Genomic DNA, 19,529 nt, shown 5'->3' with positions numbered 1-19,529 from the left:
ACCCCAGCTACCCCAGACACCTGGGATGCAGTGAGGTGCCAGAGGTGTCTCGCCCTCCTTGTTTAATGCAGAGGAACTAGCTTTGATCAAATATCCACCTTTTAAATAGCTGCAGACAAAGAGGTTTGGGTCCTCCCCCCCGCCCCCAAAATTACTTTGTAAAAGCTAACATTCTGATAGTCATGAGACTACAAAAGCTCTCCGTACAATGCTCAGGATCAGAGTTTTATAAAAAAACAAAAACCAAAAAAACCCCATAAGCTGGCCCCACAGTGGGCAGAAGGATGCCAGGTCAGGTCCAGCCAGCTGGTCCAGACTGCACCAGCAACCTAAGGGGTGGCAGCTGAGACAGTTTTGGGAGAGTATTTCAAGAATAACAAACTTGCATTTGTCTCCAAAACACAGACTCCAAAGCCCCAAAATAAGATGGAAAATAGACAATGAGTCATTTTTCCTTAGAGAAATGATGTGAAGGGTACCTGGGTGGTGCCAACTTCTGCCCTGCTGGGATAACCACAGGGACAGGAATAGCTGGAAGAGGAGAAGAACACAGCTTCTCGGAGGATCCAGGGCTTCCAAACAAATACAGATCTGGGCTGTGTAATTCAGCTGTACTTTGGGCCACAGATAGTTTTTCTAAACAAGAAAAATTAGAGTTTAAAAGAAATACAGCATGCCCGTAAGAGGTTTCAGCAGCGGGAAGCTGTTGGAGCAGCAAGAGTTGAGCAGGGAAAAGTCTCTAACTCAGAGGCCACTAGAAGAACTCCAAGCTGGGGTTTAAGGGAAGGCAGCGTTGTGACTCCTTGCGAAAGGGTACGTAACCCTACAGCAAATGCAGCACACCCCAGCCTCTCTGAATAAGGTGAACAGATGCAATGTGCTTGATACTAGAGAGGAATTACTCACTCCCACTCTGCTACGGCTTAGCAAACACCAACTTGCATGCCGGCTAAGTGCACCTGCCCAACCAGATTCCCGATGGGCTTCATCTACACCAACATACTTGCTCTCCCAAAACAATTGTGGCAAGAAGACGCTGCCAGTCTGGCATCAGTTGAACGACTCCACACTCAGCACAATGGGGACCTCTTTGCCTAGGGCAGCCACCTTTCTGGAGATTGGTCCCCTCTTATTTTTCTCCTATCTGTCTACAACCTCAGTTTTCCTTTCCTATTGCACTTCTGCTGCCTTTTTTTTTTTTCCTACTTGTTCGTCTTCCCACACTTTCTTGCAAGTCTGTGCTCAGTTGGGAGTATCGAGGGTTTTGGCATACACTTTTTTTTAATTCCCTGGTCTCTCCCCTCTCCTTCCTTGCTTGCACAGCCTGTACTTTTCATGCCATGTAATTCTTGCACTGCCCTCTCCTGCTCTTCCAGCTTCTCCACTGCCATCCTCCAGTCCTTTGCCTTCCTCGCACATGCACAAGCCAGTAACCTGCCTGCACGAGATATCAACACACACAGCCTTCTCACACCGTACACCCTCTGCCCAGCCCACATCACCCTACCTAGAAACCACTGGCCCAGCAAAACATAGAACCAGGACACTCAGAAAACAGCACCTAATTAGCAGCAGCCCTGCGGTGCAAGTGCTGTATACATTAACTTCTCCATCACCTCTCCCAGCTCTGCTAGTAGCACACGTTTACACCCGATAGCAAGAAGGAAGATGAGCACTGGGGCACCCATCACTGGGACAGCACCTATTCTACATCTGCTGGAACAGCAGCGACGGAAACATCATGGTCTTAAATCTAATGTTGCTTGGACTGTCAATGATGGCTTTTCATGGCTGAAAACAAGCACATTCAGGTTATTCTCAGCATTTTGATGCCCCTTACTCTCCCCACCTCTCATTCACCAACATGCAAAGCTGATGCATGTTTAAATGAATGACTAATTAGCAGAAAAAAGTGTACATGTGTACTTGTGTGTGGGAGGGTATTTAGGCTAATATATTCCAGCGCTGATAGCTTTATCCTCTTTGCAGTCTCTGAGAATGAACTGGCCTCCATCTGTACAGAAGATTAGTAGAACTACTAATCGCTAATTATGACTCAGAGGTTTTAAGAGCAACACAGACTGTACAAGGGTGGCCTGATTTTTAGAAAATGAGGAGACAAAGATAGCACAGTGTTATTTTAAGCACATGGACAGTCCATCCAAGATTGCAAAGAACTGCAGTGACAATGCTAGCAAAAGGAGTGACAGAAAACTAAACACTCAGAAGGACAAAAAATGAAGTCTGGGAAAAACCAGCACATGCCTGAAACTTTTAATTTACCTTTTCATAAGCCTCTTGTCCAGTCAGAGCAAGCTGGCCAGCCTCTCTGCACAAGACCGCAATGGAGATTTATCCAGGCAAGTTCATACAGTGATACCTTTGTACAGGAGTCCGCGTCTGAAAAGTGGCGCCAGCAACATTTGAAATCTAACGTATTTTGTGAAATGCGTCAGATCGAAGAAAAAAAATATTTATACAGGCCAAAGCGGTTAGTGAATAGAAGGCACTGTTTGAAACTGGCACCGTGACACCCTGAAGGAAATGAGATGAAGTTCACAGTCTGGTTGTGAAGTTAGTCTGCTAGGGAAGAGGGAGGAGTGGTACCAAAAAAAAAAATCGTATTTTTGTTTGAATAAACTCTCTTGAACAGAAAACGTTATATCGTGAGCTCAAATGGAAACACGTCTGGCAGAGAGCTTTGGAAAGCTGCTGCGGGAAGCGTGTAAAGCCAAGTTTAACTCTAAGCTGTTAGGAGGCGGTGCCCAAAGTGGGTCCTGTTCTCAGCTCTGCAAGAGGCTCCCCAAAGCCCCAGCTGCAGGGAAGCCTCCACATGCCCTGTTTGGACGTGATGAGGGTTTCAAGCAGAGCCAAAGCTCTGCAAGTGATGTACAAGCAGTGTCACAGCATTAGAGCAGATCACTTCAAAAAGAGAAACAGCTGGATGAAAGCAGTCAGAGCAAAGCTTTTCCAGAGCAACTGGTAATCCCCAGCCCCTAAGTTTAAATCTTTGAAGGGACACATATTCAGCGTTCTCTAAAAAGGTCTTCAAGCTCCCTTTGGAAAGCCCTGACCCATAAAGAGGCCCAAGATGCTTCCTCCAAGCATCGCTCCCAGGGTCTGTCTGGTGTGGAGGAAGGAAAGCTCTGCCCTGACAACACAGCACTTCCCCTTCACGCTCATCCTCACCACTCCAGCGCCACATTGTGAAAAGAGAAGAAAAAAGGGCATCTCCAGTTTGTTGTCAGCAATTTTTACGATGAAAAGTTAAGGTGTGGTAAGCAGAGGAAACATGGTCCTCGCTATCCAAACCAACTACGTTAGCATCATAGGAAACAGAAGTCAATCGCTTCCTCTCACTCCTCCACCCCAGGTATGTATGGGATGGACACATGTACAAAGCATATTTGTTGTGCTTCATCAGCAAAATTTTTTTCACTTCACACAGAGGAAATGACCTTTCAGAGGTTAAAAAGCACTCTGTCCAAAAAAACCCACATGAATTCAATTTACACTTTTACACCAGAGATTGTTAGCCAAATTGCCAGCGTAACTGAATAGCTTAATTGCAAAGACACTCCCATACCTGGTTTCACGTCCAGCAAATATTAATCACAACATGTCATTGTATTCTGCAGGGAGTTTGGGGACAGTTTGCCTGGTTTCTCTTTTCCACTTTGCATCGAGCAGACTTACTGACATCCATTTTAACCCTGACACTAAAGCACTCACTTGACCAGTTTTTAATTTATAAGAGTTAGTTGCATTATCAAATGGACTTTGATGCAATGTTTCTTTCATGCTTAAAGCATAGGGGCTAACAAGGAATGACTGGGCTGTGGGATGTATAGGTGAGAACTGGTATTCATACCTCAGGGGAAGACGTGCACCAGAATGTGGTAGTGTTGACATCCCAGCGGAATTCAGGCCAGTGATAACATAAGCAACTAAACACAAGATAGATGTTGACTGTGAAAGTTTTGGGCTTTGCCACTGCTTATTAACCTCATTTATGTACAAATTTCACTTTCTGTTTTACCGCTCTATAATTAGATTTAAGACAGGTGGCCTATAATGCCAGCATGTGGAGAGCCCTTCCAAAACCTTTATTTTGGAAGAAGTATCAGGACACCCATAAATGCAACACTTTCCCACTGTGGGCTTTGGGGCAGGGGGGCTCTGGGAAGACCCCAAAGCCCGGCTGGCAGGTCAGAGCACTGTGTGCCAGATCTCCACAACAAAATACAACCCTCGCTCCATTCCCTTGTAGGAAATGGGTGCCCGTGGATGAAAGCATCTATGCCAAATTCTCACCTAGGATTTTTTCCAAGTCCTAATAGCCCCAATAACTCATATTGACTTGTTGCAGTTCGAAGATCTGTGCCAGCTCTTCCATCAGCTGTCTCTGCAAGTCTCGTTTTTTTCTAGGACAGGCTTTCAGATGCTCTCTGCCACAGACAAGACAATGTTCCCTGGCATACAACCCAAGCGCTCACAGAGAGGATAAACTCACATACTGTACAACCCTCCTCCCCTCACATGGGTTCAGAGGTTATTTCAGAGGGAAATGGGACACCCCGTCAGCACTTTGGCTCAAACTCCTCCAGTTGAATAGGCTCTGGGCAAATGGGACATCCCTTCTCTTTTGGCAGATGAGACAGATGATGGCAAGCACCCTGGAGCAGAGACCAGCTCGGGGAAGTGCCTGAGCTTGGCTTGCTGGGCTGGGGCTGAAGTCCCTGCACCGGTGACCGGGTGAAACAACAGCCAGTAAGACCTCGGAAGGTGCTTCCCACACACACACGCTAGAAACGAGGGCTAAAGAGAAGGTGACTGACAAAAGCTGGTTTGTTCTTGCTGGGTTTTGGTTTGGTTGGTTGGTTTTAGTTTTGTTTTTGGCTTTTTTTTTTTTTTGTACTTAAAGCTGCTAAGGCAGGTAAAGGCTTTATGCCGGCAGAGAGGATTTCAGCCAGACAGCTCTGCCCGCGTGACAACCTCTGCACCTGCCGACTTCAAAACACACAGGCAAGAGCCCTGCGTAGAAGCACGAAGGCGTTAGTGGTTCCTCTGTGCTGGGACTCAGGCTCAGGTCTCACGTGAGGCTAGCAAGCATTTTATATTTAAAAAAAGAAAGACCAAAAAACCCCACAACCACCATAACAAACTTAGCAGCCCAAGGAGAAGAAATCCTGCTGGCTTTCCTTTCACCATAATAACGTACTAATGATTAAAAAGGGACCTGCTAGCAGTGTCCAACTCACCCGAAAATAGCCACTGAGCCACAAAACATGAACCCGAAATATGGATCAAAGCAAACTGAAGCCTCTGGGGCTGACCAGCAGCGCAAGTGCCTGTCACCTCACCCTTCCCTGCATGTCCCTTGCACGTAGCTCAGTGACAAAGTTCTGACTTGTTTCCCAATTTGTTACACCATGTACAGCTCAGGGAGTCCTCAGAGAGGGCGAAAGTATAAGTTTAGTCAAAAGAGCCTTTATATACAGTCCGTGGTATTTTTCACACTTGGAATATGAATGTGAAGGAGTTACAGAAATATGAACATTCTTGATGAAGCCAAGGTGTGAAAGGACTTTGTTAACCACCTGTCCACATGCCAATATTAATAAGGACACAAGGCAAAAACGTGCTTTCATGTGGCTGCACTAACTACAGGACTTCTAGCAAAAATTTGAGAAGACAAATAGTATCCCTGGCAGGTAGGAGAGTGTTGTTATTTCCATTTTACAAACAACAGAGGCACAGAGAAGGAAAACAATCTGCCCAAGTTAATGCAGGATCTGTGGTAATGATGGGAGACAATAACTCACGTCCAAGATCAGAGCCTAGTCCCACAGACACTGGAACATCCACCTCCTCTGAGGAGCAACCCCGTGGAGAGCTCTGCACTGCATGTTTTGCTCCTGTATTGCTCCAGTGAGCCCAAGGTGAACAAGTGTAACACAACAGGGCTCAGAGTACATCTCTGCATGCAGGGGTCATCCAGCTGCCATCTCTAGAGGTTCCTACAGCTTCAAGTGTTTAAAAAAGAATGGAGAAGAAAAATACTGTTTGATTCAACCTCTTACAGGGCTCTGATATCCAAACAGACCGGTGACATTTAATGCTGTGTGCTCGGTCCTGCACCCACCAGACTTGGACACGATACCACCAGTGGTTTTAACAGCAAAGAGCCAAGAGTTCAGCACAAAAAGCAATGCCTTACACAACCCAAAAGGGAAGAGCTGCAGGGCATTCTTTCAGCCATCTCTCTTTAATACAGCCTGAATTACCCCTAGGAAATTCCTGATGTTAAAATGTGAGCATCACCTTGCTCCTGCCTGGTTTCATCTCCCAGGGATGGCCCTCAGAGCAGCGAGCATGGACCAACAGGTCACTGCATGTCCCCAGCAGTCTGGCTGTGCTCTCCTCATGGCTGTGACAAGCTGCAGGCAGAGGGGGACGGGGAAGGGGCACTCCCTGTCCACCCCCTGGCTTAAGGGCCACCTGGAAGGACAACAGAAGGACCCATCTCCTCTTTTTACCCATTTTCACATCCCCACTTTAGGACACATGCACAAGTCCGTGATGCCTTTCATAAAGAAGACAAGACAGATTAATCCACCAACAGCCACTAGGACACAGTAAGTTTGGGCAGAGATACAGTCACGCTTTGTTTTTGACCAAAAAAATCTCCTTTCTCTTTGAGCCAACCATCAGAGAATCGCAGCTGAACAGGCTGAATACAGCTGTTGTCAGAGCTAGTCCTTACTGAGCCATTATTCCAGCCCTGAAACGATGGGGTTCGCCTCCATGGGGATGCAGCAGCGAGCGAAGGCGGTCCGAGCTCCACACTCTTTATGTGAGCAAACTCCAAAAATAACACCCACACAGTACAGGTGTAGCTGGCTTTTATTTATAGAGAAATAAGGAAGCCAGGGCTGCATCCCCACATTTCTTCAGGTCAGTAAAGGTGGGCAAACGGAGAGCAATGATGCCTGCACTCCTGCATTCCCTAACTGTACGTGATCCATATTCCTCAAGTGACACACGCGTCACATAAATCACAAAGTGTTTACATCCATCATCTGTACGAGATGCCAAGATGCATTCAAGCACTTGGAAGCACTTGTATCACTGTAAAGCTGTTCTCCCACTCCTGGGCATACCTTAAAGCTAAACAGCAACAGATCTCTTTGGGATTAAATGGGCACAGATGTCTTTTTAGCATGACTTTCCCATGGAAGTTAAATCCTGATGGTTCTGGAGAGCTGTTTGCTGCAAGCTGTGTCATTCTCTGTATTGCAACATACCAGGGAGAGGGGAGAAGCAGCTTTGAAATATTCAACATAACATAGCAAACACACACACTGACGCTGTGACCAGGCACACATCGCAAGTTTACACGCGAGACAAAAATACAGACACAAAAATAAATAACTGCCAGCAAAAACAGACTCCAAAAAGAGTGACACCACCCTAACTGCAACTGGATACTACAGTAACTGCAAGTACGGTGCTGTGTTTTTTGCCTGCAGGAAGGGGAGCCTCCCAGCTGTTGTTTCAGTACTCACTGCAGCCCCCCCAAACAGCAATCCCTTTGCAAGTCAAAGTACTATCACCTTACAGTCTGCCACTATTCAGCGACACAAACAGCAGAAAAAGCTACAGCCGGTCTCTCCCACGGCAGCATCCAGCATCGTGCTGAGAGCCGAGCTCCGTCTCCCACATCCCAAGCGCGAGGATGGTGATGGCAGCGAAAGGGGCTCCGAGGGGCTGCGATACAGGGGGCACTCGGCTGCCGAAACACTTTAAACTGGCTGAAAAAAACACAGTTAACATGGAAAATATGTCCCCCAAACCCTGAATTGAAGGCAGATGCACAGCGTCGGCTGTTTGAAAGCAAAACGTCGGGCATCAGCTCAGACCGGGATTATAAACCTGCCGAGCATCTCCACAGCGGGGCTGCGTGAACCGCGGCTGCGGCTCGATGCTCTTCGCCTCACCCGGGGTGCGCGCGCCGGGGAATCAGGCAGGCGAGCCGGCACGTGTCCGTCAGGTGGCACGACGCTGTTTTTTAACAAAACCCGGGGCGATTACCGGGGGATTTTTACCTGGTAGACGTCCCGGAGGCCGCACCACGCTCGCAGGGCTTGCCGGCATGCCCGCAGCTGGGCAGCGTACCACCTCCTCAGAGCTGCCACCGTCACCGTCCAGACGAAGCGGCTCCCGCTGAACAGCAGATCCTCCACCCCGCACATGAACACCGAAGCCATGAGCTCGTCCGCCGGCAAAACAAAATCTCCCCGTCCCGGCTGGCTCCCGCTGGCTCTCGCTCCCTCGTTCAGGCGCCTGGCATGACGGCAGCCCGGCTTTATACGGCGGGCGGAGGGCAGGGGTGTTGCGCAGAGCCAGGGTCAAGCCTTAAAACAAACTCTTCTTTCACGACGCTTCCTGGGCAGATTCCCAGGCATGCCCCGGCCAGCGGCGCCTGAAGCCGAGCCAGAACTGCAGTAGCTCAGCCTTACCAGCAGCTCACACAGCAGCCTTGTCCTTCTTAGCAGCTTATATAAATCTCTGTTAAGCTCCAGTAGCTACCACTATGTTTTCTAATTAAATTTTAACCCTTTTGCCATATGCCCCGACAACAACCCCATTTCGACGCTACAGGAGAAGGGAACCGCTCGGCAGCGTTAATCGCCGCCGCGCTTCGCTTAGCCGAGCAGGCGATCCACGCACAGCTCTCGCCTGACACACGGCATTATCTGCCTCCGACACCTCATTATCTGCCACGCAGGGAACAAAGCTGTCATCGTTTTTCTCCCGGATGATCCCGTGCTCAAATTATACCCTAGAAATCCTATTTTAAAAAAGCACCTCCAGCAGCCAGCGAGCGGAGGGGGAAAGAAAAAAAAAAAAGGGGTCAGAATACTCCTGCAGAAATAGATGCACTAACTTCTCTTCCAGCTCGCATCGCGGCAGATGCCCACAGCACAGAGCCATTTCTCTGCTCCACACCTCCCCCTTGGCTGTTGCATCGTACCAGTTAAATGCTCAACAGCTGCTAAAGAGGTGATTTTGCTCTACTCTTAAACTAACTCCATTAATGCAGCACTTGCTGCATGAGAAAAACAAAGCTACTCATGCTAGCTGAGCTCTTCACAAACAGCCCACAGCAAATAAACACTGAAATAATAGCCCACAAGAGACTCCAGCCTTGCCTTGATAGTCAGTTTAAAATTAAGCAGCACCTTGCTCTTCTGGGGCTTAAACTGTTAATGCTGCCAAGCCACACCTTTCATTTGTGAGCTCTTTCCTATTAAAAGCTAAGGGAGGGTGGAAGTCAAAGGACAATTAATCTTTTTAAGACCCTCTCAGAGGTTTGACATTTCCTAAGCTTTTTAGGACAGGAGCTGCAGGGAGCCCCACATGCCACCATCAGCACCTTGCTGAAGAAACTACTCAAAAAGCAGATTTTTGGCTAAAACCATCCGCAAGACCAACCTGTAAAATAATCTCTCTTGTGCAATGAAACAAATGAAAAAGGGGCAGGAACAGCTTGCGTAAAGGCTGCATGGGAGAGCTAAATCCCATGGCATTGCTGGTACTGCTTCCCCAAGGGTACTGCCTGCAAACAGCCTCCACACCAGAGCTGCAGCAGCCCTGTCCCAAAGGGTCTTCATGGGAAGAAGACACCCTACATGCTCGTAGCACAGTACAAGTACTCACAAAACCAATTCGTTCTGTATTAATCAACTTTCTTTGTATTGAAAGAGCATATGCTCACACGTAGTGAGCTCCCCTGTTGTAGTTGGGGTGATGTAATTCTGTAGACAGATGACTGCCTGTTTTAGACGGGCTTTGGACCTGTGTGTCTCCAAGCATCATGCTTTCTTTTTACACATAACGAAGCAAAAGCAGCTCTGCTCCTCCTGGTGCCGGTATCTATTGGCTATGCTGCTGCCAGGAAGTTTAAATCTCTCCAAGCCTTGCTTTCACATGGGGAAAAACAACTGTATTTCAAATGTTATTAGAAGCCCTTACAAAGTGAGCTAGTGCAGAGAGAGATACAGCTTGTTATAACAAGAGGCAAGCAAATACTTGGGCTCTACATTGAAATCCAGCATCCATATACCCACCCCAAGAGAGTTTTATCACCCCTTTGAATGCTGTCTGAGAGCCGGTGGCCACAAGAAAGTCGTCTTCTTCCTCCAATGTTGCCCATTATCACTGTTCTGCGTTTAGAGGACTTTAACATCAACACACATGCACAAAACAGAAAAAGTTTCCATCTTCCACTGGGAAGAGAGCAGTAACAAATATCTACAGAGTTATTCCAATAACCTAAGCCAGTACCAGCACCAGGCTCAGCAGCAGATAACTGCCATTGCCTCAGATAACACTGCTTTGGAAAGGAACCAGTCAGGAAAATCTACAATGGCATCTGTGCATTATGGTCAAGTCATATCCACATTTAAATAGAGTTTAAAAAAAAATCCAATTTTCAAGTTCCATTTCTAAAAAGAAAAGAAAAGGACCTTTGTAGTTAAAGAAACAGTGCAGGGAACGGCCCCATCCTGTGCCAGGAAAATCCAGCCAATCCACTATGAAAAGTTTAAATGGTTCTGCTTTGTGCCTGCTGTCCTCAGTGCCTTTATTTTCCCTATCACTTAACTAGGTTGAAAAATTAAGTATGATGAGGATTTTCTCCTTTAACACAACACAAGGGATTTGTTGTTTAGTTTTCTTTTTAAATTGGTCTGTGACCCATAGTATCTTTAAATTGAACTTCCAGGTTTTGCACTGCTACTCTTTACACTTCACAAGTTACTGTGTGCCTGAGCAATGGCCTCAGGTGGCTCCATCTCAGAAGGCAGAGCCATAGGTACCCAAGCCCTCCCTCCTCAGTACTCCTAACCGCTTTACCCATCAACATTTCCATTACCTTGTGCAGGCTTTACGCTCTTATAGTAAAGTTACAGCTCCACTTGCTTTATGCTAGAGCAAGGCAAGAACCTTTTCCTCACCCTTACTTAGGGTACACAGACTTCAAGTCCAGTCTCACGAATAAAAGCTTCACACTTGTCATCCCTTCTCCAGATGAAGTAGGTGATAAATAAAAAGTAAGTGCCATCTGGACGGTACCTTCCCGGTTGACTCAAGTACATGAGGCAGTAATCACACCACGGTGCACTGTCCCTTGAAACTGGAACATAGCATTGAACGCCCACAGGACAAAAAAAGAGCAAAGAAAGTTTATGATGCAAAGAGCAGCTAAATGCAATTCAGAATAATTTTTGTCGTTTAATATGCAGCTGATGAATTACCCATTCAAATCAATCTTAGTCTTTTATTGACTTCCACTTTCAGAGCCGGATTGCAAGTGGGTTAACTTGAAATACCTAAATAATATCCAGGCTCCTTAGAGTCAGAACACAGATCACAAAATTCAGCAAGGGAAAGCCAGTAGGATACCCAGGTGGTTTCCAAAGTCTGTAGTATCCAGATCTCTATTCTGTGAGGAAGGGGAGATGGGGGAAGATAGATATCTCAGGAAAGGTCTCTGTAGATGTATGTACCACTTTCAAAGGAACACAACAGACAGCTACTGCAAATCTCTTTGATGTACAGTTTTATGAACAACAGGGCATTCATTTCTGGTAAGGTGTAAGCCTACACAACACGAATCTAAGGAGAACATAACTTGAAAAGAAGACAGAAAACTTGATGTGTGGCAGATTCATGCTTTTCCTTACATTATTGATCATAGTTCCAGAATAATGAGTATTAAAAAGAGAACAAAGGTTTGCTACCAACATAATAGAAAAAGACTATCCCAAGTGGATTCTCAGGCTTCCTTGCATGTTATCTTCTGTACCAAAATGAATGGAATGAGGCTTAGCTGAATTGCTGCTTTTCTTTTCAGAGTAGCTTATATGAAGTTCACATGAATAGAGAATTCATCTACCTGTGAGACCACAGGACAAGAGCATCAATCTTCCCTTATATCTACAAAGCAGTATTGCCCCTAGATATGGCTTTTGATCAGACATACAGGAAAAAGGACACAAACACAAAGGCCCTAGCGGCAGGTAGTGAAATTAAAGCTTTGATCATTTTTGGTCTCTGAACCTTCATCAGTAAAAGGTGAGTTATTGTGCAGATGCACAAAATGCCTAATTATATGGGCTAGCAGATGTCCGTCCTAACCAGCGCTTTAAAACACACTTGAATCCATAATTTATCCTCATATATTGACTACATATGATTGCAACCAATATTCATAATATTCTGTAGAGCAGGTGATGAAGTTCAGCCAAGACCAAAAAACCACTGAGACAGCCCTCACAAGGTTATGAGAGACAGCTCTGTTTCATGGCACACGTTGCTATTTTGAAATCTGCTGTTACCTCAAATCCAAGGGTTCAAACCCTCAAGCCCTGATACCCTGGGATGGTCTCAGGGCAATGATAAGCTTCGTAGCGGTCCATGCTAAGACCCAAAGGGCTGTGGTACCACATTGTCCACTGAATTCCCACCAGAAACCAGCTGCAGTCCCACCTCATCCTGCTACACCCAGACGTGTTTCTCCTTTCTGCACAAATCCGTGTGCAGACTTTCATCAAAATTTTCCCATTTTGCTCCAGTTACAAGCCAACAGTGCATGATTACACTGCTTTGAAAAATATATTTTTAAAATTGCCCAAAGGTGCTGATTTGTAGTTTTCATGAGCATGAACAACAGGATTACTTGGGAATTAGTACTTTCTCAGACAATGCTGAAGCTTCATATCCCAACACTTTTCTTTTTTCTTTTAATTCCTGTCATGAAACAAGCCTGTCAAGCTGTGAACATTAATGCAATTAACCCCAAATAAAGATGAAGTGACTTTTCAAAAATCATTTTTGCTACACCCTGGCCCTTAATTACCAACTTAATAAAGTGAAATACAGTCATCGGGCGCCTTCTCTTTGATGTTGTAACCTCTCAGTACCTAAGATGCTTAAAAAGCAGCACTGGTGCATAGGATAAGTCTGTAATCCAACCTGCCCTGATCCAAGAGCTTTTCAAGCACGATTCAACTTCTGGCAAAAGGTGTTTGCAAACCAATTTGGTTCTTTGAAATTATTGGAAAAAAAAAAATATCACAAGATATTCCTAACTAGCCTTCTTTAATCCTTTATATGAGCACGAATTTGGGGGACCTCTCGGAAACAAGTCTATACTTCCACAAAGATTTATCTGCTGCCATTCATGTTATCAAACTTTAATTTAGAAAGCAAATTAAATCTGCATGAAAGGGCCACACCACTCTTTAAGGCTAATAACAGCATCTGATATAGGTATTTGGACCCTTCCCCAGGTGCTAACACCAGGAATTTTGATTCCCAGCCTTTGCCCAATGAACTGCACCTAAGCCAAGTGACCGATGTAGCTGAAAGCCACAACTAGACCCAAAATGATCCACAGCTGCAGAGGGAGGCTTTGGTACCTAGTGCTCTTCTCTCTGGATAAGGCACAGCCCCTAATAAGCTTATTTAACAGCAGCCTTACATACTTCTAAATGACTTTTTTCCTCCTCTCGGAGAGCTTGAGCTGTACATATATTGCTCTACACTAATGATATAAACATAATGCTGTGACAAATAAACACATTTTTAAAGATGAACAGCCACTGTGCCAGAAACATGAATTTCCTGCAGTCTGTATCCCATAGTAAACTAATTAGCCCTTCATGTCAGAAGTGAAGTGCCACTGCCTTTTAACTTTATAAATGATTAAATAGCTTGCAGTCTGCTTCCTTGAACAGCAAACTTCCATACCTGCTGTACCTAGAACTACAAAATCAGGTCAGGTTCAAAACAAGTAGCATATGCTCCAGTTTCACAGCTCGGAGTTTATCATCTTTCACTACCACGCTACCACCATCAGAACATCACCCAGTTTTTATAACACAAATCTAGCTCCTCCAGTACTTTATGGCCAGTGCATCAGGGGTATAGTTTGGCAGAGCTCCATTGACTTCAGTGAAACCTGACATATCCATACGCATACAACCAGGTGAGGATGTAGTTCAAGAAGTCTACGTGCAATTTGGCAGCAGTGAGCACGACTTCTAATGCATGTCACTATTTAACATATACCTATATACAAATTGTATTTAAATTTTTATACACACTTATTTCTAAGTCAGTAGAAGTCTACAGTCCTGTAAAGTCAGTTTGCACAGGAAAAGATACGTAATAAGGGGAAACACCACCCCAGCTTCTGGGGAAAGAAAGATGAAAAAGCATGAGAAAAAAAAATTATTTCCAGCTGAAAGAGGATTTGTTTCTACCACACACACAGCATCTGTGAATGCTTTCAGACAAACCGCATCTTTTTGCCCTTTCTCAGCAGCACGGGTGATGGCAAGCTGGGGACCCGCAGGAAGGTTGCCATCTACCCAGTCACCAGCACCGCCGTCTGCGGTTCTCCGGGCACGGAGACCTGCCCTGGGAACACCCTACAGCAGGTCAGGACATCTGTGGGATTAATGCAACGCTGCCTTCCTCACTCCAGGATGGGGCAGGAGCCCGAGAGCCATCCTCCTCTTCTCCGCTTCATGGGAAGGGCTTCCTTCTCATCAGGAGGGGAGAGTCACCACCGGTGACACGGGAAATCATCCGGCGCTCGGTGCTACTCCCAAGTCACATCTGGAGGAAACAAGAGGGCAAACAAGCACAGGGTGGAAACCTGCGGCATCCTCAGGGCTGCGGAGAAATGACACTACCATCACCACCACCGCCTCCCCCTGAGAGGGCTTCACCCAGGGCGGTCACCATTTTCTCCAGTGCTGCTGGAGAAAATGGTTCACCCTGCGCTGGCCAGGCCCTTGCGAGAGGGATGCACCCTCCGACCTCCTCCATGCTTGGGCTGTCTCTCCGTGGAGCACCCACGGGAAGCGACGGCATGGAGAAGAGACCGTGGATGCCTTTGGAAGCTGCAGAAGAAGAGTGGTTTTTCTCCAGGCTGCTGATTTTGCCTTCCTAGCATCCAGCCATGTAGCGGGTCACTCATGCGCGGACTGCGCCCGTGCCTCCTACCCCAATAACCAGCTCGTGGAGATGGTCTCCAAGCCGGAGAGGGGATGAGGAGCCCTGGCAGAACACAGGGACAGACAGCTGACACACGCCATGAAAATAAGGGATAGGAAGCGACAAAACCACGCTTTCCCTCTACACCTGCAGGCTCAGCGGTCTCATACCTCTACCTCCCCCAAACTGGCAGGGGAGTAACAAAGTACACAAAATACTTTCAGCATCCTAGTTTTGGAGACAAAATTATAATAGCTTTGTGCACCGACACACCGTTCTGACAAGAGTTCCACCTCACATGCCCAAAAACTCAGGAGGGTCTGCACAGTCTCCTCCACCTCCCACCTAGACCTGCTGCAGCAGATTCCCAGCAGCTCGGAGCAACGCCATGGGCCTCTCTAGTTTGCATTTTAGTACTGGATGCCACTCTTCCTTGTCCATTGCCTTACTGGAGCCATGAAATGCTTCGGGGTCTTATCAGAGGAATAGCAGATTCAAAGTCTAGAGGACCAAGAGGCCGGAGCTCCAGGCAGGGCAACGCATCCAGCCACACCAGTTTGTCCTGTGCTTCCCACAGCCCCAGCAGCAGCGGGAAGGTTTCTTCCCTGGCTCTGCCGACAGATCACTCGGACAGGCACCGCACTCCCCGACAGGTATCAAACCTGCTCAGCTCCCTCAAGCCCCAAGGCACTGGTCCACGATGGATGCCTGCATCGTTCCACTGCTGTGTCGGACAAAAACGGGGCAGCCTTTCCTTCTTTTTGAGTCGGCAAGGAGTATTAAAGGGATCCTGAAGAATTCAGGTAATTACTTTTGGATGAAGTATTTAATGGTAGATATAAATACGTGAGGAGCGTGCAAATCCAGGGCTGCCCCAGCTTTATGATTGTTTTATAGCCTCGTTAATCTATGGCAAATGGGGTAGAATTACTGCACAACCTAAATACTGGGCAGAGATCTACAACGCTGTAAGAGGAAATGTGAGATGGTAAAGTTTCAGCATTCTACATGATATCTATATGGCCACGAAGACAAAAATAACAACCCAAACCTATCAGTCTCCTGACAAGGATCTTTTAAAGAGTGAGAATAAATGATGTCTAACTATTATAATTATATCCTCAGTGCATTCATTCTCTCAGGATGAGTAACTTGGGATGCTGTAGCCTCCAGAAAAATCATGACTCAGAGCAATGCTCTGCCCTTGATTAGACTTTATGGGTCATGCCTAGCCCAGGAAAGGTGTACACTTGTCCTTCTCTACATGCCGAGATGACAGAGTTTAGATCACTGCAATCTATCAAACAAGAACCAAGAGACTATCTTGGACACCTTTGTGCTTCTTCTCCCTACCCCCGGTTTCAGACCACAAACCCAGCAGAGCAGGATTCATTTCTGTGTCCATTCAGTATTTGGCACATCAGAATGATATAAGCCTTTAATCAAAACCCCTATTTAAAGTAACCAAGCCCCATCCCCATTGTCGCAGGTTGGCAGAGGTCAGCAGGGATGAGGGCAGCAGCATGGCACAAGCAGCTGATGCTCTCTCGGGGCCACAGTACTCGTCTCCCCCAAGCCAGACCACCAGCATCCAGCCCCACCGCTCTGGCATGCTCAAGAAAGAGAATGGTCCTATTGCCATTTTTATTCAGGACTTGATTCAGTACAACCTGAAGTCAACAGGTCCCGTTGCACCTGCTATAGGTGGGTTCAGTTCAGAGCCTTTCGAGAAAGAGCAGTGCATTTTCCAAGTCAATTTTTGCAGAGGGAGAATCACAAACCAGTGGAAAGAGACAGCACCGGTAAATAGAAGAGGCAAAAAGAAATTGGTACTGTAAATCTATATAATAAGTTGCCAGCACTCTTGGTGCTATGGAGTGATGTTTTCCGAGAATGCAGCTCTGCTGCAACTGTGCTTCTCAAGCTAGGAAGCAAAAAACCATCATTTCACAGTGTATCATCTGTCACTACAGCAATTAGTGCCTCATTTTGCTAACAAAGCACCTGTGCAGTGCACATTGCACAAATAAATGGGGGACAACCACCTAGAATTCAAAAGGAGGCAAATCTGTATGTTTTGTTGTTAGAGCAGATGAGCTCTGCATCTCTTGAAGGTGAGCCTCGGTGCTGGGTGTTTGACCATGGAAAAGGAAAGGAGTCAAGCAGCTCACGGCATTTCCCCACAGAGGGACCACGTTGCTTATACAGGGCGCTAAATATTGCTACGAGTAAGACTGAAGCAAGCTTTCCAAAGCGCACGAGCTGCTGGCCGTTCAGAAGGTAGGTGTGTGTCCAACAGCATGGGGCCACAGGAAGCAAGGAGCAACTGAACCAAAGGAGAAGAAAAAAGAGCAGCCATTGAAAGGACGCTTTTATCCTCAGAAGGCCTCCAAAATAAACAAGCAGCACGCCATGGGCTTGATCCAAAGCCCATTGAAAGCGATGGAAAGACTCCAACTGCCCTCAATAGGCTCGCAGCGAGGCCGGGCATGCCAGGAGAGCTCCACACGCTGCCCCACCAACACGCTGACCCCTCATCACCACGTCCTGCAGCTCCTCCTGCCATTCCTCAGTTCTTCTCTCCTTGGCCTCAGCAGGCATTTTGCAATCACTAGCTACTCAAGCCATCCAAAATCATTTATGTTACATGAAAATTTAAAAAAATATTTTTAAATGATTCTTTTTTCAACCCAACCCCAGGAATACAGGAACATGGACAGGTCAGGAATCAATTACCCACATAGCTTGGGCCCGCAAGATATATATCTGCGTAGAAAGCCTAAACCATAACTCTGCCTCATACTTTGTGATGTGCTTTCTGGAGCCACCACACAGGTCAGTCCTCCCCCAGTGACCACCCTTGCATTTGCCCAGAAGCTTTCAGTATTTGGAGAAGAAATCTGCACTGATACTACAGCAATTCAAAGTTCCTCTCGCCAAGAAAGACGGGCCAAGTTAATACAACACGTATTTTGCACGTTCGAGCTGAGCAAAGCCCCTCCAAGAACAAAAGCAAGGAGCCCCGGTCCAATTTTTTTTTAAAAAAACCACACCAGCAGTGGCTGTATCAGATGCCCCTGGGGCAGGAGCAGTGACATTGGGAAAGGTCAGAAACTCAAAAAATAAGAAAGGAAGGAGGGAGGGAAAGGCAGAGGGGACAGGGGGGACAGTGGGATGGCCGCGGTGGCTGTGGCCCCAGCTGCTGAGTCAGCCCATTGAGGTCTGCAGGACCTCACCCCTTCCAAAAGCAGGGTGCAGGTGCTGGACACAGAGCCTTGTCCCTGCCAGGCAAGGTTTCCCCACATCTCACCCCCTTCTCACTGTCCCCCACCAGACACGTGTGTGGCACAGCACCGGGCATCTCGCCTGTCCCAGCTCCCCCGCTTGCCAGCACATCTGCTGCCACAGCTGGAAGCCACGGCTGGATCCAGCAGGTAAAGCTGTACAACCCCTTATGGTATAGATATATATGCAGAGGGTGAGGACATGGGTGCATTGGGGTGGATTACCCCGGCCCACTGCTAAACCAGAGTCACTTGGTTTTGTAGCTTAATGGAGAGAATAAGAGGGGAGACCCGATGGCAGAAAGAAAGAGTGGATTTTACCAAAGGGCTGTTGATAGCACGGACTGTTAAACTCATCTTCAGGGGAAAAAAAACCAAAACCAAAACAACTTTTAAATATAGTTTGGATGCAGTGTTTTGTTCTTGTTTTTTACCCCTTTAAACTTTTCCACAGTCACCTTGGCAGAGAGGGAAGAAGAATAGATACGCTGGGAGCAGGGCTTTACCCCAGCCAGGCTCCCCACAGTTTCTTCATTGCTCTTCTGGCCATCCTGCAACAACATAAACTCCCCAATGGGGGTCAATCTAAAACCATTCATATGCTTAAAAAAGTTATTCCTGCTATAATGGGCACAAATGAGAATTCAGCATTTGCTAACAATTATCCTAGGCAATAACTTCAGTCTCCCCGTCATACTTCAAATGGAAACAACGCAGTAACTGAGCAGTACCTGTTGGCAGAGAAACTTTTAAATAGATGGATTGGAGTGGCTGAAATGGCTTCCCGAAAGAAAAATTCTCATTGCTCCCCCCCCCCCCCCCCCCCTTTGGGATATAAAACAGGCTTGCAAACTGCCCTTGCCATTATCAGAGCTGTGATTCAATCAGCATTTCATGGTCCTAATTAACGGGTATTTGTTTTCATGGGTGTGATTCCTCATTTGCCAAGACTGCAAAATTATAATGCATTTTTCCCATCCTCCTTGGAGAGGACATGAGTGCTTAGGCAGGGAAAGGAAGCCATTTGGAGCAGGAAGAGGATGCTTGGAAGCAGAGCTGGAGTGCTCATATTAGGTCGTTTCTGAGGTCAGATGATCAAATTGACATGTAAAAAAATAGCTGCTATTCTCATTCAGGTTAATGGGCTAAACTGTAGCACAAAACGCCCTTTGC

The 19,529-nt window shown here is 46.7% G+C and overlaps 1 protein-coding gene across 2 annotated transcripts in view; it reads right to left on the bottom strand.

The window, feature by feature from the left end:
* The window catches only part of FRMD4B (FERM domain containing 4B), a 137,316-nt gene that overhangs the window by 77,672 nt on the left and 40,115 nt on the right, over nucleotides 1-19,529 (bottom strand). The window contains exon 1 of one of the 2 annotated variants that reach the window (XM_069811860.1): nucleotides 8,109-8,647. The exons of the other annotated variant lie outside the window; for it this stretch is intronic. Within the exon in view, the coding sequence (XP_069667961.1) occupies nucleotides 8,109-8,270 (162 nt within the window). The 5' untranslated portion in view covers nucleotides 8,271-8,647. Of the gene's footprint in view, nucleotides 1-8,108; nucleotides 8,648-19,529 lie in introns of those variants that run through there. 2 annotated transcript variants of the gene reach the window in all.

Source organism: Haliaeetus albicilla, chromosome 24, assembly GCF_947461875.1.
Source record: "Haliaeetus albicilla chromosome 24, bHalAlb1.1, whole genome shotgun sequence".
NCBI classification, from domain to species: domain Eukaryota; kingdom Metazoa; phylum Chordata; class Aves; order Accipitriformes; family Accipitridae; genus Haliaeetus; species Haliaeetus albicilla.
The sequence above is the reverse complement of the archived record's forward strand: the minus strand, read 5'-3'. Positions and strand labels throughout refer to the sequence as shown.